At 38.5% G+C, this 17,472-nt stretch overlaps 1 protein-coding gene across 3 annotated transcripts in view; it reads right to left on the reverse strand.

The window, feature by feature from the left end:
• Nucleotides 1-17,472, reverse strand: part of Kcnq5 (potassium voltage-gated channel subfamily Q member 5) — a 536,287-nt gene that overhangs the window by 179,870 nt on the left and 338,945 nt on the right. For all 3 annotated transcript variants that reach the window (XM_051152962.1, XM_051152961.1, XM_051152963.1), the window contains exon 2: nt 6,388-6,478. In XM_051152962.1, coding sequence (XP_051008919.1) covers nt 6,388-6,478 — 91 coding nt within the window. The remainder of the gene's footprint in view (nt 1-6,387; nt 6,479-17,472) is intronic.

Raw genomic sequence — 17,472 nt, forward strand, 5'->3', positions numbered from 1 at the left:
AAATGATCTGGGAGTTTGCTATGAGATTGTGTCTCCTAGTAATATATCAGAAGCTACACCCATAAAGTCCCATCAACAAGACTACCTAAAAATGAGCTTAAAAAGGATGACACCAATGAACATGCAAAACTGGACAATGAGAAACCCATGAGACCTCAACCCTGCTATGGGCAACCAAGGAAAGCTGGGAGCAGGAGAGATGTTCTTTTTCTAGAAAGTGTAAACCAACTGGTTGTCCAGTGGGAAATGGTGATCATTGAAAACATAGATACAAGTTGTAGTATAAGGACTAAACAGGTTATATTTATTAATATATGTATGCATATACATATATGTTTGCAGTAACAATTTGAAAGGGAGTAGGGAGGAGTACACAGGAGGGTTTGGAGGGAGGAAAAGGAAGGGAGAAATGTAATTAAATTATAATCTAAGAAAATGAAAAAAGGTAATTCTAGGCTGAATAAATACAATCTATATGATTGTTTGTATTTCAGATTATTTCCTTAAAACAAATCCCCTAGAACTGAAAAAAAATAATTCTTTTGAGAGTTTTATACAGTGTGTTTTGATCATATTCACCCACTCCAGATCTCTCTAGATCTACCACCAATATCAACCCCTGCTCCCTATAACTCACAAAGACCAATTTTTGCCTGCCCAAGTATTGTTAGATGTATAGTTTTCTACTGGTCAACTTTCCAGGGCATCAACTTTTAGAGAAACCATCTTCTCCTTTCCCAGTAGTTGACACTTGTCCAAAGCTCTGCAGCTAGGGGTGAGATTTCATGCTCAACTCCCATCTCCACGCTGCTTGTACAGGTTTTGCGCATCTTGTCACAACCACGATGAATTTGTAAGCACAGCAATCCTGCCGTGTCCAAAAGATATTGTTTCTTTATAGTCACCCAGTTCCTCACGCTCTTTATTTTTCCAGACTTTCTAACACAATGATTCCCTGAAACTTGGGGAGGAGGGAGTGCGGTACATATCTTCCTGTTTCTTCTTCTTCTTCTTCTTCTTTTTTTTTTTTTAAGATTTATTTATTTATTATGTATAAAGCATTTTGCCTGCAGGCCAGAAGAGATGCTTGTGAGCTACCATGTGAATTGAACTCTTAACCTCTGAGCCATCTCTCTAGCCCCTCTTCCTGCTTCTTAACCTTGCTTTGACTATGTCCTATGAGTTTCAATAAGTTGTGTTTTGTTTCATTCATATCTTTGATCTCTTCCTTAACCCACTCAGTTGTTTATGAGTGTATTGTGTATTTTCCACAGATTTGTGAACATTTCAGTGTTGTTTCCTGTACTGATTTTAAAATTCATTCTTCTATGAAAAGAGAAGATATCTTTTTTTGACTAATATTTATCTTTTAAAAATCTATTGAAACTTAATTTGCAAGTTAACATCTCTCCATTGTGAAAAATGTCCTATATGCCCTTGGGAAAATGTGTATGCTCGCTCTTGAGCAAAGTGTTCTGTTCACACCTGTTGGATCTAGTTGTTTACTATGGCTCCAGCTCATGTTTCTTTTTTTAAAAAATATTTTATTAATTTATTCATATTACATCTTAGTTTTTAGCCCATCCCCTGTATCCTCCCATTCCTCCCTCCCTCCCGCTTTCCCCCTACTCCCCTCCCCTATGACTGTGACTGAGGGAGACCTCCTCCCCCTGTATATGCTCATAGGGTATCGAGTCTCTTCTTGGTAGGCTGCTATCCTTTCTCTGAGTGCCACCAGGCCTCCCCATCCAGGGGACGTGGTCAAAAACGGGGCACCAGCAACTCATGTTTCTTTATTTCTCTTCTTGCTAGTTACTAACTAATAGTGGGATGTTTCTATCTTCCAACTCACAGCTTATTTGTTTCTCCAACACTACAGGTTTTTGCTTGCTGTATTTGGCAGTCAGTTGTTGGGTACAAGGTTTTAAGTCTTAATACTGTCTTTGTTATTTTGAAGTCTTTATATTTACAGTTTTATAATGAAACTTTGAAACTATAATGTCCTTCTATTTTAAAAGGTATTTCTATTTTCCTAACCCTATTCCGTCTTGAAGTATATTGTGTCTATTGCATTTTGCATATCTTTTTCTGTCCTCTTTCAGTTACTGCTTGCATGGGATATACTTTTGATCCTTTTATTATTAAGATGTTTGTGTCATTGATCTAAAGTAGCTATCTTGTAGGTAGTACATGTTTTTTAAAAATCTCTTCTTCAAAACCCTGCATTTTGCCTAGAAACTTTGACCCATTTATATTTAAAGAAGTCTGTAATATTAGTGAATTCCTGCCTTTCCCACACCATTCTTTGTTTTGTATGCACCATATTTTTTTCTACATCTTTTCCTCTTTTAATGTTTCAATGGTTTTTATTTGGTGGTGAAGTATCTAAACACCTTCTGCACTTTCTCTTGTGTACATTCTATAGCTATTTTTTGTGGTTACCATAGGAACATGTTCAAGTTGTACAGCTAATCTGAACTGATAGCAGCATAACTTTGATGATACAGAAAGCTCTGGCCCTTCACAGGCCTGTCTCTGCTTCTTCTAGTTGCTGATGCCACAATTATATTCATAAGGAATGTGCTTCAAATCCAGAAACACAGGAAAAAAAGACATTTAAATTCCCTCTAGAAATCACCTCAGCTGCGTAGACTGCACTAATGGAATGAGATATAACAGAAACAGTGGCTGCTTCCCCTCCTGATCTGTGATGAGAAATAGCAATTGGAAATCAGAACCAGATCTTTGATATACGGATAAGATCATTTTTGACCCAAACCTGGCTCCTGCAAACATGATGTAGGCTACGTCTAGAACACTGAAATAGCTGCCGGCAGTGGGCTGACCTTAGTGGATACATGGCTCTCACTGTGCTAAAGGCTGAAATTGAAATTAATGACAGCTAACTGTCTTAAACTTTTCCTAGAATTGTAAGCATTCAACAGATCCCATATTTCTAAAAGTAGTCACTTAAGATAACGCTGACGTAGGTCAAGGTAGAGTGACACTGGCGCTTCTTATTTTGCCACTTTCCCGAAATCTTGTTTACTGAGAAAACTTTGGTGAAGAATTAATTTCCAAAATTGCAATGTTTAAAAAAAAAAAACCAAAGATCAAAATAGAGTTTAACCAAGTAAGGTCTGTCTGCAGATATTTATGTCCAAGATCACTGAGGGAATCAGGTAAGTAGGACTTTACCCAACAGAAACTGAAAGTGAGCATCAACAAAGCATCAACCCAGTTTGGAATGGAGGCCAGTTTATAGATCTCAGTTTTATACTATGCCTGGAAGTGTAAGTATGGATGAGAGTATTGCCTTGTCCTCTTTGTGTAACAAGATAAAGAACTGGAATCATCTTCATGGGGCCAGTGAGTGAGCAAGGCAACAGTCATGCAATGGCCTGAATGCATTACACTGCTGATCTCAATGAAACCATGAGATGGAAAATAGAGCATCCAAGACATTTCTGGGAGGTTTGTTTATGGACAGGTTTGCCAACAGTGTGTGGGCTCTTTCTAGATGTATAGATGCCTGTTATTTGTGCAGGAGTTATAGAAAATACCTTACCATAATGAACATACTTTCAAGGAAACCTAAAATAAATAATTATAACAAAATATACAAGGTGATCCATTATTTATATCTGATTATAAATATTCCTCTAATATTGTGTTTGTATACCAACTGTGTACATCAAAGGATTAAAACATCACATTATTTGGGCATGGTGACAAGGCTCTACAGTCTGAGGCAGGTGAATTGTTTGAACCAGTCCAAAGTATGTAGCTAGACCCTGTCTGGTGAAATGGATAATTTATTGTAAACATTTGTTTATATTTCAATAGCCCTTCCTATTAATATTTGGATAATAAAATTTTAGGTATTCTCTATGTTGGCAGCTAAAACCAAGCAACCAACAAAAGCCCAGCCAGCTAGAACTGAGATTTTTAGATTCTATTTGATTATATGCACATAGGGCAGACAGTCTTGAAATCTGGTTAACCATCTTAAACATACATGTAAAAGGATAACAAAAGAGTTCCTAAGTCATTCAGTGTTTCTATATTTTCCCAATAGTCTATAATCCAATGTCTACTATATATAATGCATGTAGACTATAAATATAATGTATATACTGTGCTCATTGTGAAAAAAATTTCAACTTGTCAATTCCGAATGAAGAAAGAAAAAGCAATTATTTCATTTTAATTTTTATTTATTGAAGTTTTTTTTTTTTGTTTTTGTTTTTGTTTTTGGAGGTAGCACTGACATCTTATCTTTGCAATAGCCTACTTATTTCTAGGCAAGTCTCTAGAACACACTTTAGTTTTAAAACTGATACTCTGATAATGTGACGATATAGTCTGCCAAATAGGAAATTAATATTTCTTCCCTCTACTACACTATGACAGCACCCCTCTGAAGAGTCTTTCTGCAGCATGAGGTAGTTGCTCAAAATGAAGACTCGCCTGCACAAGCACTTTGTTCTGCCCTGCTAAGAAGTCTTAAGATGTTCAAGACTGACACAGGCAGGTCTGGGGAATGTGGCTAGAGTGGAGCACCTGCCCAAGATGAATGATGCCCCCAGGATCATGCTTCAGCGTGATCAAAATGATTAACCATGAGCATCCTTACTTACTAAGACATGTCCTGGTTGTCAGATCTGATCAGTGGTTCATGAGACAGCATGCTTGAAGAGTCAGGCTTTGACTCATGATGGAGTGTGCAAAGGCCAAAATCACACATCTTACATGATTTCCATTTTACTGCTTAGAAGCTCACCGGTGAAGGCGGCACTGTGGTCAGGGATTTTAAGGACACACGCCATCGCTTCAGGATTCTTGACATGGCTATGAATTAAATCTCTTTATGGGATTCCTGCTGGCCGATTTGTTCTAAACATGCTTGTTCATGCAGTTGATCAATTTTGCTTTTTAAAAAAAATGTTTTAAAACTTTTATTCCAGGTCTGAAAGTCATATGTACATCTTCAAACCACAATTCCTGGTTCTGTGTGAACCTAAAATCAGCCGAGTCTTAGATCTCAAGCTTGAAAAGTCATTTGTAATAAGAAGAGGGGTGGACCAAGCTAAAAGCCTACTTGCTCCCCAAATGGAAACTGCAAATGGAACAAACTCCGAAGTGCTTTCCCTCTTTCTGTTCCCTCCCTTGTGTTTAGAAATTGAATCCATAACATTAGCAATATAGCACTGAGCACAAAGCATATGGAGAGAAGTTGTAGTAGATTCGTTCTCGATTAAAAATGTTTGCTCCCTAACATAAGACTGATGGACTTTGTGTTGTTTTAGCAACGTCAAGCAAAATCAGCCATATGAACACAGAAGGCAAGAAAGCATCTACACCCTCTCATATTACATGCATTGAAATCTTTCCTTTCCCACCTCTATGACATGGAATCTTTGCAAATTAAATGAGAGTCATATGCAACCAATCTCTGTTACTTCACAGAAACCATCTCACACCATCTCTCCTGTTTCCTCTGTTCCATCACCCTTTACAGAATTGAGTTGTTCCAGTTCATTCACACAGTTCTGAGGCTGTCAAGTCTAATAATTTTGGACAAAGTGAGCCAGGTTGAAATGGATGTAAATGAACCAACCTTTCAATCAGATGTGATTGGAGCACACAGTGCTATGGTTTCATTGTAATAGAAACTACAAGGGCTTAAAAGGCTCAGAATAACCCAGACTAAAATATCTTGGGGTCTTTTTCCATTTTAAAGAGAATTGGATAATTCTGTGTGTTTCAGGACTGACAGCATAATGGAAACAGAAATCTGCAGCTTCTCACCAGGTAACTGCATTAGCAACGAACTCATAATACAGTTGGTTAGTTGAAAAGAGCATAAAGGGCCTTCTGTTTTCATATGAAGAACCACATGCACACAGCTTTTTTAGCCAATTATAGTCAGCTATTGCTAAATTCAGTTATTGGAAAGTGCTTTCCACCCTGTAGCTTTTTAGCAATAATGAGAAATCACATGCATGCTGACTTTTGTTGTAATTGTTTATTAGCAGAGGTGAATATAATCGAAGCTGCCTTTAAGCATTGCCTTCCTCTCTGGATACACCCACAGGACATGATATTGTTGTCTAATAGCATTCTGAATATTTCTGCATGGATTTCCCATGCTTGACTATAGGTTAAACTGATGGCAAAACAAGTCAGTGATCTTTGACAATTTTTTGTTTCATAGTAACAATCTTTCTGGATAAACAGTAGTATAAAAGGAATAGCATAAATATTATACACAACTGCTATATTACATAAACTTCATGCACATTCATACACACACACATATATATAATATAATTTAAATATATATATATATATAAATATATATATAAAAATATATATTTCACTTACCAAAATTAAGAGGCAACTTGAAGCCAATTTTGTGTGCTCAGGGATGGTAGAAAACACTGACAAAATCAAACAACCAAATACAAGGAGAAAGCTGCAAAGGAACAGAAAAAGAGAAGTTTGTTGAGAACCGTGCTTAATCATCACAAAGCAAATAAAACATCAGATCCACCTGAACAGGCTTGAGCTAAACAATTCCTGAGCATTTTAAACATCACAGTGAAGTATGTTATTTAGTATAAATGGGGCTCTTTTTGCAAGTTAACTGATGAAGACATGGTTGTAGGTGTTAAGTTTTGTGTGTGTGTGTGTGTGTGTGTGTGTGTGTGTGTGTGTGTGTGTGTGTTGGTACTGTATTTAAATGTTAACACTTAGGGATCTGTGATTTTCCCATACAGCTCCTCACCTAAAGGAAACCCTAAGCAAGACTGAAGAGTGGTTCTTGCTCTCCTATCTGGGAAAGCTTATTGTAGCCACTTTCCTCTCCAAGAAGCAGGAAACACTTGGTGTTTGCCAAGTTGGAAAAACCAGGCATTGCATGTCACAATTACTAAGCTGAGCACCCATTGCCAGGGTCTGACAGTGCTTATGGATTCTAATTTACAATTTGTTATATCAATAGGAAGAACATGGAAAAATCCTGGTTTTCTCTGCCACCTGTGCAGTTTCTAATGGTGCAGTCAAATTGCTAAAGAAAAGGGCTTGAAGTTCTTTCTCCTCACATTTGAATGCCAGGGGTCAGAAGTAATGAGCAAGTATTTTCTATTAATCACTGTAATGATGTATCTGCAAGTATGAGACTTCTAGGGTTGTGGAAGAGATAGGATGATGGCTGAGCTCCCAAGGAAGCTCAAATAAGAGAGGAGTCTGTTCAAAATGGACATTGGAATACAAGCTATCAAAACAAATCAGAACCCCTTAATGACTAAATCTCATCATTACTTACATCCAGAAAATTCAGAGGAATTAAACTCAATCTCCTTGTGGCTTGCACCAAAAAGACTTGCAAGTCTATTTATCATGCTAGACTAGCAGTGCCCTGATCTCTAGTCAGGGACTGGCTAGTTATGGCCTGAATAACAAGTTTGTCTCTGAATAGTTATCTAAAAAATTGTTGAAAATTATATATATATATGTATATATATATGCATATATGTATGTATATAGTTGAAAATGGATTCTTTTCTTATACAATACATCCCAATCACAGTTTTCATTCCCCCTCCTCTAAACTCTTCCCTCCCTCCATTCTCCCCCATATCTGCTCTTCTTCTATTTCCCATCAGAAAAGAGCAGGCCTGAAGAGACAGTAGCCAAATATGACACATAAGATAAAAGAAGAAAGGCAAAAGACCTATACAGAGGCTGGAAGAGTCCCACGAGCAGACAAAAAGATTCAGAGATACACCGGCTCCCAATGCTAGAAACCCCACAAAAACACCCAGCTAACAACTCTAATGTAGCCAGAGGACCCGGTGCGGACCATTGGAGACTCTATGCTTGCCACTTCAGTCTCTGTGAGCCCACATAAGCCTGGTTAGTTGATTCATTGGTCCACATTCTCCTGGTATCCTCCATCCCTTCGGACCCTACAATCTTTCCTTTGTCTCTTCCATGGGGTTCATTATTTCAAACCCCCACTCTTCCCTTTTAAGACCTCCTATGTTATTTCCAATCCCTCTCCAAGCCATGACCTTTTCTTCTGTAAATATATATATATATATATATATATATATATATATGTATATGTGTGTGTGTGTGTGTGTGTGTGTGTGTGTGTGTGTGTGTGTGTGTATACACATATATGTTAAACCCACAGAATCCATTTCGTGTTGCTCATACGTGTATGTATCTAGGGCACACAATTTGAGATAGATCAAGAAGTTAACTCCCAGAGAAAATGGATTTCTTCTCCCTCAGCAGCCACTGTCTACCTATAGTTTTTCATGTAGGGGTGGGCATTGTGAAACAGTGGCATGGTAACTGTTGTCTCAAACTTCATTCCACCCCAGTGAGGAAAAACATACCAACCACAGGTTAGAAAGCGCATTCTCTAACGAGCCAGGTAACAAATATTTTAATCCGTCAGGTCATTCTAACTGTCCTAACTACTTGGTTTTACACTTGTAATATGAAAGCTGCTATAGGCAACAGACCAGTGACAATAAAACTTTATTTATAAAAAGATAAGCGATAGTTGGTTATCTGCATTATAATACCCAAGACTCTGGCAACACTGTGGAAGAGAAGGCAGAAAGACTGTAAACCCTGGAGTGTCAGAACACCTGGTGCTGCATGGTGTCTTTTAGACTTGACATGCTGTATCCATGAAATCTTAAGAAAGTAGTTCCTTAAACAGGAGCTGAAAGTGGCAGTACCAGTCAACACGCTGGTGTTTCTCAAGGCCTACCCCTACATGAAAAAATTAGAGGTAGGCAGTAGCTGCTGAGAAAGGGAGAAATTTATTTCTCTAGGAGTTAACTCCCTGAGAGGTTATGCAATGCAAAATAAAAGTGAGGGAACGGTTTTTAAAATTATCTAAAATCTCATGATGAAGGCAAGAAAGCATGGCACACAGTTGGAGACTCTTTTAAATGTGGGGGCATCCTGGAACTGAGCCTGGGTTTAAAGGGGACTCCCTGGAGAAGACACTGACCAAACAGTCCTGAAGGTGCAGACGAAACAGAATGGATGCAGTGAAGGGATTGTCCTAGGCCACGGGACTGTGTGAGTCAGGGTGACACGCGTGAATGTCCTTAGAGTTCACTAACTTATCAGTCAGCTGGAGCTAGTGAACACCTGCAAGGCAGCTGAGAAGAGCCAAGAGGGCCCATCCTGTAAATCCAAGTTTCCCTACAGCAGCCATTTCAGCCCAGAAAATGTACATGGAGTATTTTATTTTTGGGAAACATGCCATGCCAAAACTGCCCAGTTCACTGATCATCTGAGGAGTCTCTACCTATTGGAATTTATACACGTGGGGAAATGGACAAGGGGGGTATATACAGGATGGTGGTAAAAGGCAGGGGAGGGGAAGATGAGCACTTTGTGTTTGAGATGGACTGCAGGGGGGCGGGGAGCATGCTTCAGCATGAGACATTTACTAGAGTGATCCATTCCAGGAGGAAGTTGAACATGAGAAGGCTGCAAGTCAGGAGAGGAGAAGCTCCCGGGGTAGATTCTGTACTTAGTTTAGTAGCGATTGAAGATTTTAAAGACAGCATTGATGTCCCTTGCATGTCTGATAGTATGCACCTCGCCACAGCGCAGCTCCAGGCTTTCAATCCATGCTCAGCCACAGTGTGTGCTACAATGCCATTAATTGCTATTTCACAGAACAGAAGGAACATGTTTTTGCTCCATAGCATCTTTTGGGGGAGTTGAATATAAGCATGGACAATGGTGTCTTCATCCAGGTCCATAGGTTTCCCAGGGATATGTATAGAACGTAGGGCATTTTGAACATGGGTAGGAAAAAGCATGACTTTTCCCCTCAGTATGATAGAATTAACAGCACTTACAGCTTCGTTACTCAGAAATGACAGATATTTGCATATCACATTTTATATCATAAACAAAAAATCTAATTGTCTCATCTTGAATAGTGATTTTTCTAATCATTATTTCAAGATTATGGATGTCATTAAACCCTGGCTAAGTTTTTAAAAATGCATTAATAATAAAGGATGTATGTGCCTTGCCATATCATAAGCATGTTTGATCCTCAATCCTTGAATTTCATCATAATTTTACCTTTTGTATTTATGTGTATTGTGTGTATTTAAAAACATTCTGATAACTGGCTTATGGACTTCAATAGTCTACTAATGTAGCCTTGATACACCCATACACACAGTTAAATTGAATATTGAAAGGCTATGAATATAGGGCTGCAAACTGGAAAATAGCCTTGTTCAGTATTCAGGAACAACTTACAAAGGTGATCTTTGTGATCAGTTTAAAATGACCATGAGATAAACATACTACTTCAAAATCATCCCATAACAGCATTTGGCCTTTATTTTATCTGAAGTGTTTCTATTTTGTCTCAGACAAAATTTATTCTTATCCAAACTCTTCATTTGGAAGGCACTGATTATTTTAAGATGAAAAGAGTATTTATGAGAAAGTAAATATTACCAGTCTCAAGGCTGCTCCGTTTAGCCAAGAAAAGTGTCATCAACTTTTTCCCTTAGTTAATTAAGAATCAATTTCCTAAATTTAATTTAGCAAGAAGGCTGAGCAGAAAAAGACAGGTTCTTGTTTGAACAAATGAAGTCCTGATTCCAAAGCAGGTGACTTCAGAGCAGGTGCTCTTAGCTAGAATTAAAATGACATGCAAATGAAGCACTCAAAAAAAGCGCAGCTGATGCTTTGCCAAAGGAACCTCAGCAATGGCCACACACACACACACACACAAACACACACACACACACACACACACACACACACACACAGACCCAAAACAACTGTGAATGTAAATGAAACAACACAGAGCGGGTATCTGATGTGGACATGTCATGGCGCTTCAGCAAGTGTGCTTTGCTGATACTGACACATTACACATTTCTCCCCAGAATGCATTCTTCCGTAACTATTTTGGTGGACAGCCAGTTCTGCTGAGAAACTTTTGGAGGAGGGGAAATCATTAAGGCATACATGGTATGGGATTGTGGGATTAAAATACAGCATGCCAAAGAGACATATGGAAACACACAGACCTAGGGGAGGGGAATAGGGTGAAAGAGGGAGGGAGGGGCGAATGGGAAGATACAAGTGAGAGGATAACAACTGAGATGTAATCTGAATAAATTACTTAAATAAAAAAAAAAAGGCAGTCCTTGGGAACCATTTATATGAAGAAATTAACCACACTTATGATTTTTCATAAAATTTCAAGTATTGCTATGATGGTGTGGGCACTTCAGTATACTAAATGGAAGATGTTTGTATGTGCATGCCAGATTATGATGACTTTACACTAGCTGGCTGGTATAAGTGACTTCAGATGACCTTCTTGGGGCATGCATGGCATGTATATGTCTGGAGGATAAGCTATCTAATGAGTCAAGGCCCCATGACCAGATTAGTAGGGCCGAAGCTCATTATTTGACTCTTTTATCCTAAATTTATCTGTCTTTATGTAAACTCAGTGCTCTGTGAAATGTCCTTGGTACATGATTTTTCCATGAGAGATGTACGGTTTTCACCTGACGTCTCTCCGCAGCACGTCTCACCTTCCACTGCAAAGCAACAAAAACTTAACATGACATGTTGGTATTTTTCACACTGAGGTAACTTGAGGCCTATGTATTAACACCCTAATACGAAGATCACTATAATCTCTGTAAAGCTCTAACATGATCAAAGGTAATCAGGGGACTTGGGGAATAGTGCTTATTGCTTCTTGTCTGTGTGTCTGAAGAAGGCTCTGGCAAATGTAAGTGACTTAGAACTTGGTCTGAAAATCCATAAGCGACTCAGGAGGAGGCTTCTATCGGAGCTGAGGCTAGACGGTGCGCATACACAGTCCTGGGCATGCGCAGGTTGTACTTCAGTGGTCAGTGAATGCACGTGATCAAAGGTTCTCTGGTCAAGTTTCTCAATTCCCATCATGGTTATCTTTAAGCATAACTGAAAGACATCTGTTGAGTTTCTCTTTAAATCCTTCCAGGGTCCGTCCTGAATCTACCAAACAGCCCCACTCTTGGTAAACTGCTTCCTCGCCGGACTCGACTCCATAGAGAACCTTGCCTTTGGTCCTTCAGGCTCACAAAGAATGAATGCTTCTTTGCTCCCACCTCCCCCTGGAAGTTCTTCGTATATTTAAGGATGGTTTTACTCTGGCTTCTTCAGCGGTCTGACTGAATATACCAGGGCTACTTGTTGTCTACTTTTCACAGGGAACGATGTCTGATCTCTCACACCCCTGCCCCCCCCCCCATCACTGTGCCCTAAATATACCATCTCTATTACTTCATCCCTTGATGTGATACTAACATCGTGTGACCCTCCAATGTAAGCAAGAGACCTGGCACTTAGTTACCGATATGAAATAGCTCCGCTGTTCATTCTTGCCAGGAAACTCAACTTCAAATTTTCCACTGCCCAGATAATGGCAAAACTCTGGTTTCAAAAGGACTATCTTAAGGACACTTCAGTTCCTGTCTCTTTGCTACGACATCTCAGAGCCTGGAGTGAACCTGAACACTATTGACCCGTATCCTGCGAGTACACCCAAACTGGTCCCTAACGTAATTAGTTTTTACTAAACGGTGTTTGATCTTTTTCTGCTCTTTCTTTGAAAGAGAATAATGAACATTCAGCCAACATCCTGTGTTCTGAGAACTTTTCAATCTTTCACATTGTGTTTGTTCCTTAGGCATCCCACAAGACATTCTTTCCAGTATTGTATTGCAGAAGGTATCTATATTGCTTCTGGATAATAATGAAGGTTTGGTATGATACAAGGGTCATTGAATATGTTTGTATCCTTGCCTTGACTGCTAGGATGCTCAGATACAAAACTGAATCCCATGCTGACAGTGGCCCATTCCATTATTAACAAGGACGCACATGTTCACAGATGCTCTTCCTTTCCAATTTCTGTGTGTTTCCCTGTACTGTGCCTGTTTCCAATGTTTACAGACACTGTACCAGACTCTGCAAACTCAGACATATTGTGCTCTCATAGGCTTTTTGTTTCAGCAGGATGATAGAACTTTTTATTGTTTTTATCCATTTATAATTGTGTGTGTGTGTGTGTGTGTGTGTGTGTGTGTGTGTTGTCAATATCCTTAATGTTTTTCTGAAGGATTCAGGGTAAGCTCAATCAAGTGACAGAGGATGCAAGTGATGAAGATGTGTTTTCATATATCATCACTCTTTGAAATGGGATTGTAAGTGCATCTTATGGTTCCATTCTTTGATAGGAATCAAGTACAAACACTCTCTCAAACTTAAAGTAAATTCAAATGAAGGGACTTTGCTTGCTTAGATTCAAAACTTTTCACATTTGTTCCTTTATATATTGTTATGCTAATCTCAATTAATTAATCCATAGAATGAACTGCCAACTGCCTTTTCTCAGCATCTTCAAATGCCCGACATTGTCATCTGGATTTCCCTCTTAATGCTGTGCTTTTCTCTGGGGAATTTTTACCAAGGAGACATATTCTATGAAGGGTCCTATCATCCTGTCTAAATTTCTTTTTCTATTCCCTAAGCACATTATAAAGTGCTTTTCAATGCTTTGCTGAAATCAAGACATTTTATCTACTCTATTACTCTGCCACAGCAAGCTGGTAACACTATTCAGTGGAAAAATAAGCATAATTTAGTGTTCTTGCTCTTGGCAAATTTGTGTTACTTTCTAGTAATCATAGTTACTCTTCTGAATTTATTATAAATCACTGCTTAATATTCTATCTGAAGAATTTCTAGGAATTGCTCTTGAGCTTATCAGTATGCAGAATAAAGCCACACCTCCTTTTCTTTATTTGTTTTCTGATGATGAGAATTTTTCTTCTCTCTGACCACTTGGAGCCCATCATATTTTTACAGGATTATTAAAGGTTACTAATTAAAGTCACTCATTATCAACCATGAACTTTTAATGGTAAAGTAAAACTTGTGCCAGAAATATGAACTCACAAGTAGCCAACATTTTAAACCATTTTATATTTTAATTTTCTTTTATCACATTAGAAAAAACTGCTGTTGCCAGGCGTGATGGTGTATGCCTTTAATCTCAGCACTTGGGAAGCAGAGGCAGGCGGATTCCTGTGAGTTCAGGCCAGCCTGGTCTACAGAGTGACTCTAGGACAGCCAAGGCTAAACAGAGAAACCCTGTCTCGAAAACCAAAAAAAAAAAAAAAAAAAAAAAAAAAACCAAGACAAAACTGCTTGAGTTTGAAAAATCATGATGTGATTCATTGAAAAAAAGGCCAGGTTAGGATTTTAAGAGCTTTGCCATTTCTGTGTGATTATAGCAATTTAATCTTTCTTCCTTTCAGAAAAGACCAAATATGCTAATTTAAAGTTCATATAAAATATTTTTAGAAAGAAAACAAGACTATTATTTTAACTGCCCCTCCATTATTTTGAATCCTCTCTCGTCTCTGTCTCTGTCTCTGTCTCTCTCTCTCTTTCTCTCTGTCTCTCTCTGTCTCTCTCACTGTATTTATGCATGTCTCTGTGTGAAGAGAGATGTCCTTGGAGGCCAGAGCCATCAGATATCTCATTCTTAATCACTGAGTTACTGCTCCAGTCCCCCAGAAGTTGTATTTTGAGGGAGGTAGATGCCCTGCTTATCTGGCTTATAGTGTACATGAAGTCACTGTGCTAGAGAGATGGTTAAAGTGGCTAGGACCACATCATGCTCTTCCAGAGGACCTGGGTTTAGTTCGAACTCCAAGACCCACATGGGGTGACTCACAACAACCTGAAACTAATTGCAGGAGATCTGATACCTTTTTCTGGGCTTCATGGGCAATGCACCCACAGCACACATAAATAAAAATAAAATAAATCTTAAAATTTGAAATTATACTTATAACTGTGTGTTTTTAAAAATAAAAGAACTTCTGCTCTCTCAGTATTTAAAAGCACAAGCTAGAGCCAGGGGTGGTGGTGGCAAATGTCTTTTGTCCCATCCTTCAGGAGGCAGAGGCAGGTGGATCTCGGAGCACAAGGCCAGACTAGTCTGCAGAACAAATTCCATGGCAGACAGGGCTACACAAAGAAACCCTATCTTGAAAAAAAACCATCACCACTAGCAACAACAACAACAATACAAGCAGGGCATAATTGCTCAGCCTTCAGTCTCAGCTACTGGAAAAGCAAAAGAAGGTGCATCACGGCTTTAAGGACTGAATATCTAGCCTTGGATATATCTCAAAATGATGATGATGATGATGATGATGATGATGGTGATGATGATGAAATAAAGATCTAAAGATACACCTCCATTGCAGGGCACTTGGGAGTGTGAACACAGCCCTGGTGTTAATCCAAAGTACTGTAAGAAGCCAGAGAGAACAAAACAGTGTTGAGAGTGGTGGTGACTCATGCTCACAATTTCAACCCTTGCAAGGCTGAGCTAGGAGAACAGAAGTTGACATCCTGGATTACATAGTGAAATGTTTTCCTTTAAAAAAGAAAAGGAAAGGAAAACTGAGTGTGCTTTTGGTTTCTTTCTGCAGTCTTTCTTCCTACTCCCTCTTACAGGTCTCTGTCCACCTTCTTACACTGTTTTATGATGTACTTTTTATCCTCTGTTCCTTTTCTATGCTATAATTCTGTTCTCCTTCAGTCTGGCTATTAAGAGGGCCATGGCTTCCTTAAGAGCATGACCACCTCCTCAGTTGTCATCCCATGTCTTAGTGTCATTCTCATATCTGAACTTGAAGATACTTAGGTTGATTGGATATACTGAACGAATTTTGATTCATCACAACTAAATTGACTAGGGCAGGCAGGGCAAAGCAGAAAAGGGCTTGCTACCCAACATCGCAAGTCTGATAGCCTGAGTTAAATATCTGGTACCTACATTAAAGAAAAAAAAAAAAAAAGGAAGGAACCAATTCCACAACATTGTCCTCTGTCCACCACAAGCACATCATGGCATGTGCACCCTCCCCACATAATAATAATAATCAATAAAAGTAAAATCTACATAGATCATATACCATAGAAATCTATGAAATATCACATGGCTCTCAAGTAACGTGTATAATTTGTTTTTTTGTGTAATTGCTTTTAGGTTTAAATTAATGAAACACACATATGTAAATTTACTTTACATAAAGGCAATATGAAATTATGTTGAAAATCTCATCTTTTGTTGCCATTTAATTTTCAAAGTTAGCATACAAAGTAATGCACTTCATTACGTCAGTCTCATGCAGATGCATCATGCTTTATCCATGCCCTGTCAATCCCCTCTTGTTGGTCTACTTTTCCCCAACGTACAGTCTTGAAAGCTTTTATGATACATGGGTTGTATCATTCTCTCTCTCTTGCTCTGCCTGAGCTTCTTTAAGTTCTTGTTTGCTCCTCTCCTGGCAGCCTTTCTACTTTTATGTTCAGACAGAAAGACAGACAGACAGACAGACAGACAGACAGACACACACACACACACACACACACACACACACACCATAAAACCTAAACTTATAAGATGAAATGTGGGGTTTGTCTTTCTTAGTCTGACATTTCACTTAACACCATGCCTTCTGGCTATATTCATTTTCTTGTTGGCATAATGATTTCAATTATGTTTAGTGATGGTTAAAATTCCAATATTTTTATGTCCTACAGTTTTTTTATTTACTCATCAGCTTGATGGATACCTAGAATAATTCCATTATTTTGGTCTGTTGTGAACAATGCAGCAATAAACACAGATGAACAATTATCCCTGTGGTGTAACGCTAAGTCCTTTAGGTATACTTCCCAAACAGCTAGCTCACATGGTAGCCTTATTTTTAGTTTTTGAGTATCCTCTCACTGATCTCCTCATTGGCTTTAGTGGTCTACATTCCAAACAGCTGTGTACATGGCCTTTTTTCTACCCTATGGTCACCAGTATCGTTGTACTATCCTTTCTTGATGACAGTCATTCTGAAGAGGGTGAGATCGAGTCTTAAAGATGTTTTAATCTATGTTTCTCTAATAGTTAAAGCATTGTTGTATGATGTGTGTTGCTTTCTTTTAAAACTCTGTTTAGTCCATTAGACTTGTTATTGACTGGATTAGTGAGTTCTGGTTCTTCTGCAGTTTTTTTTTTTTTTTTCATATGCTGTAGATGATGCAAAGGCATCATCCCATTCTATTTCTTGCCTCTGCTGATCATTTTGTTTGCTACGAAGAAACTTTTAAACCTTATATAATCTCATTTGTCAATTCTTTGGATCATACCCTGTGCTATGAGTCTTTTCCAGAAAATCCTACCTATGTCTGTCTCTGTGAGCAATTTGCTTTTGATTTCCCTTGACAGTTTCAAAGTTCCAGGTCTCACATTTAGTTCTTTGATGCCTTTTTAAAGTGATTCTGTGCATGGTGAGAGAGATGAATCTAGTTTCATTT

The sequence above is a fragment of the Acomys russatus genome, chromosome 11, assembly GCF_903995435.1.
Source record: "Acomys russatus chromosome 11, mAcoRus1.1, whole genome shotgun sequence".
Classification (NCBI taxonomy): Eukaryota; Metazoa; Chordata; class Mammalia; order Rodentia; family Muridae; genus Acomys; species Acomys russatus.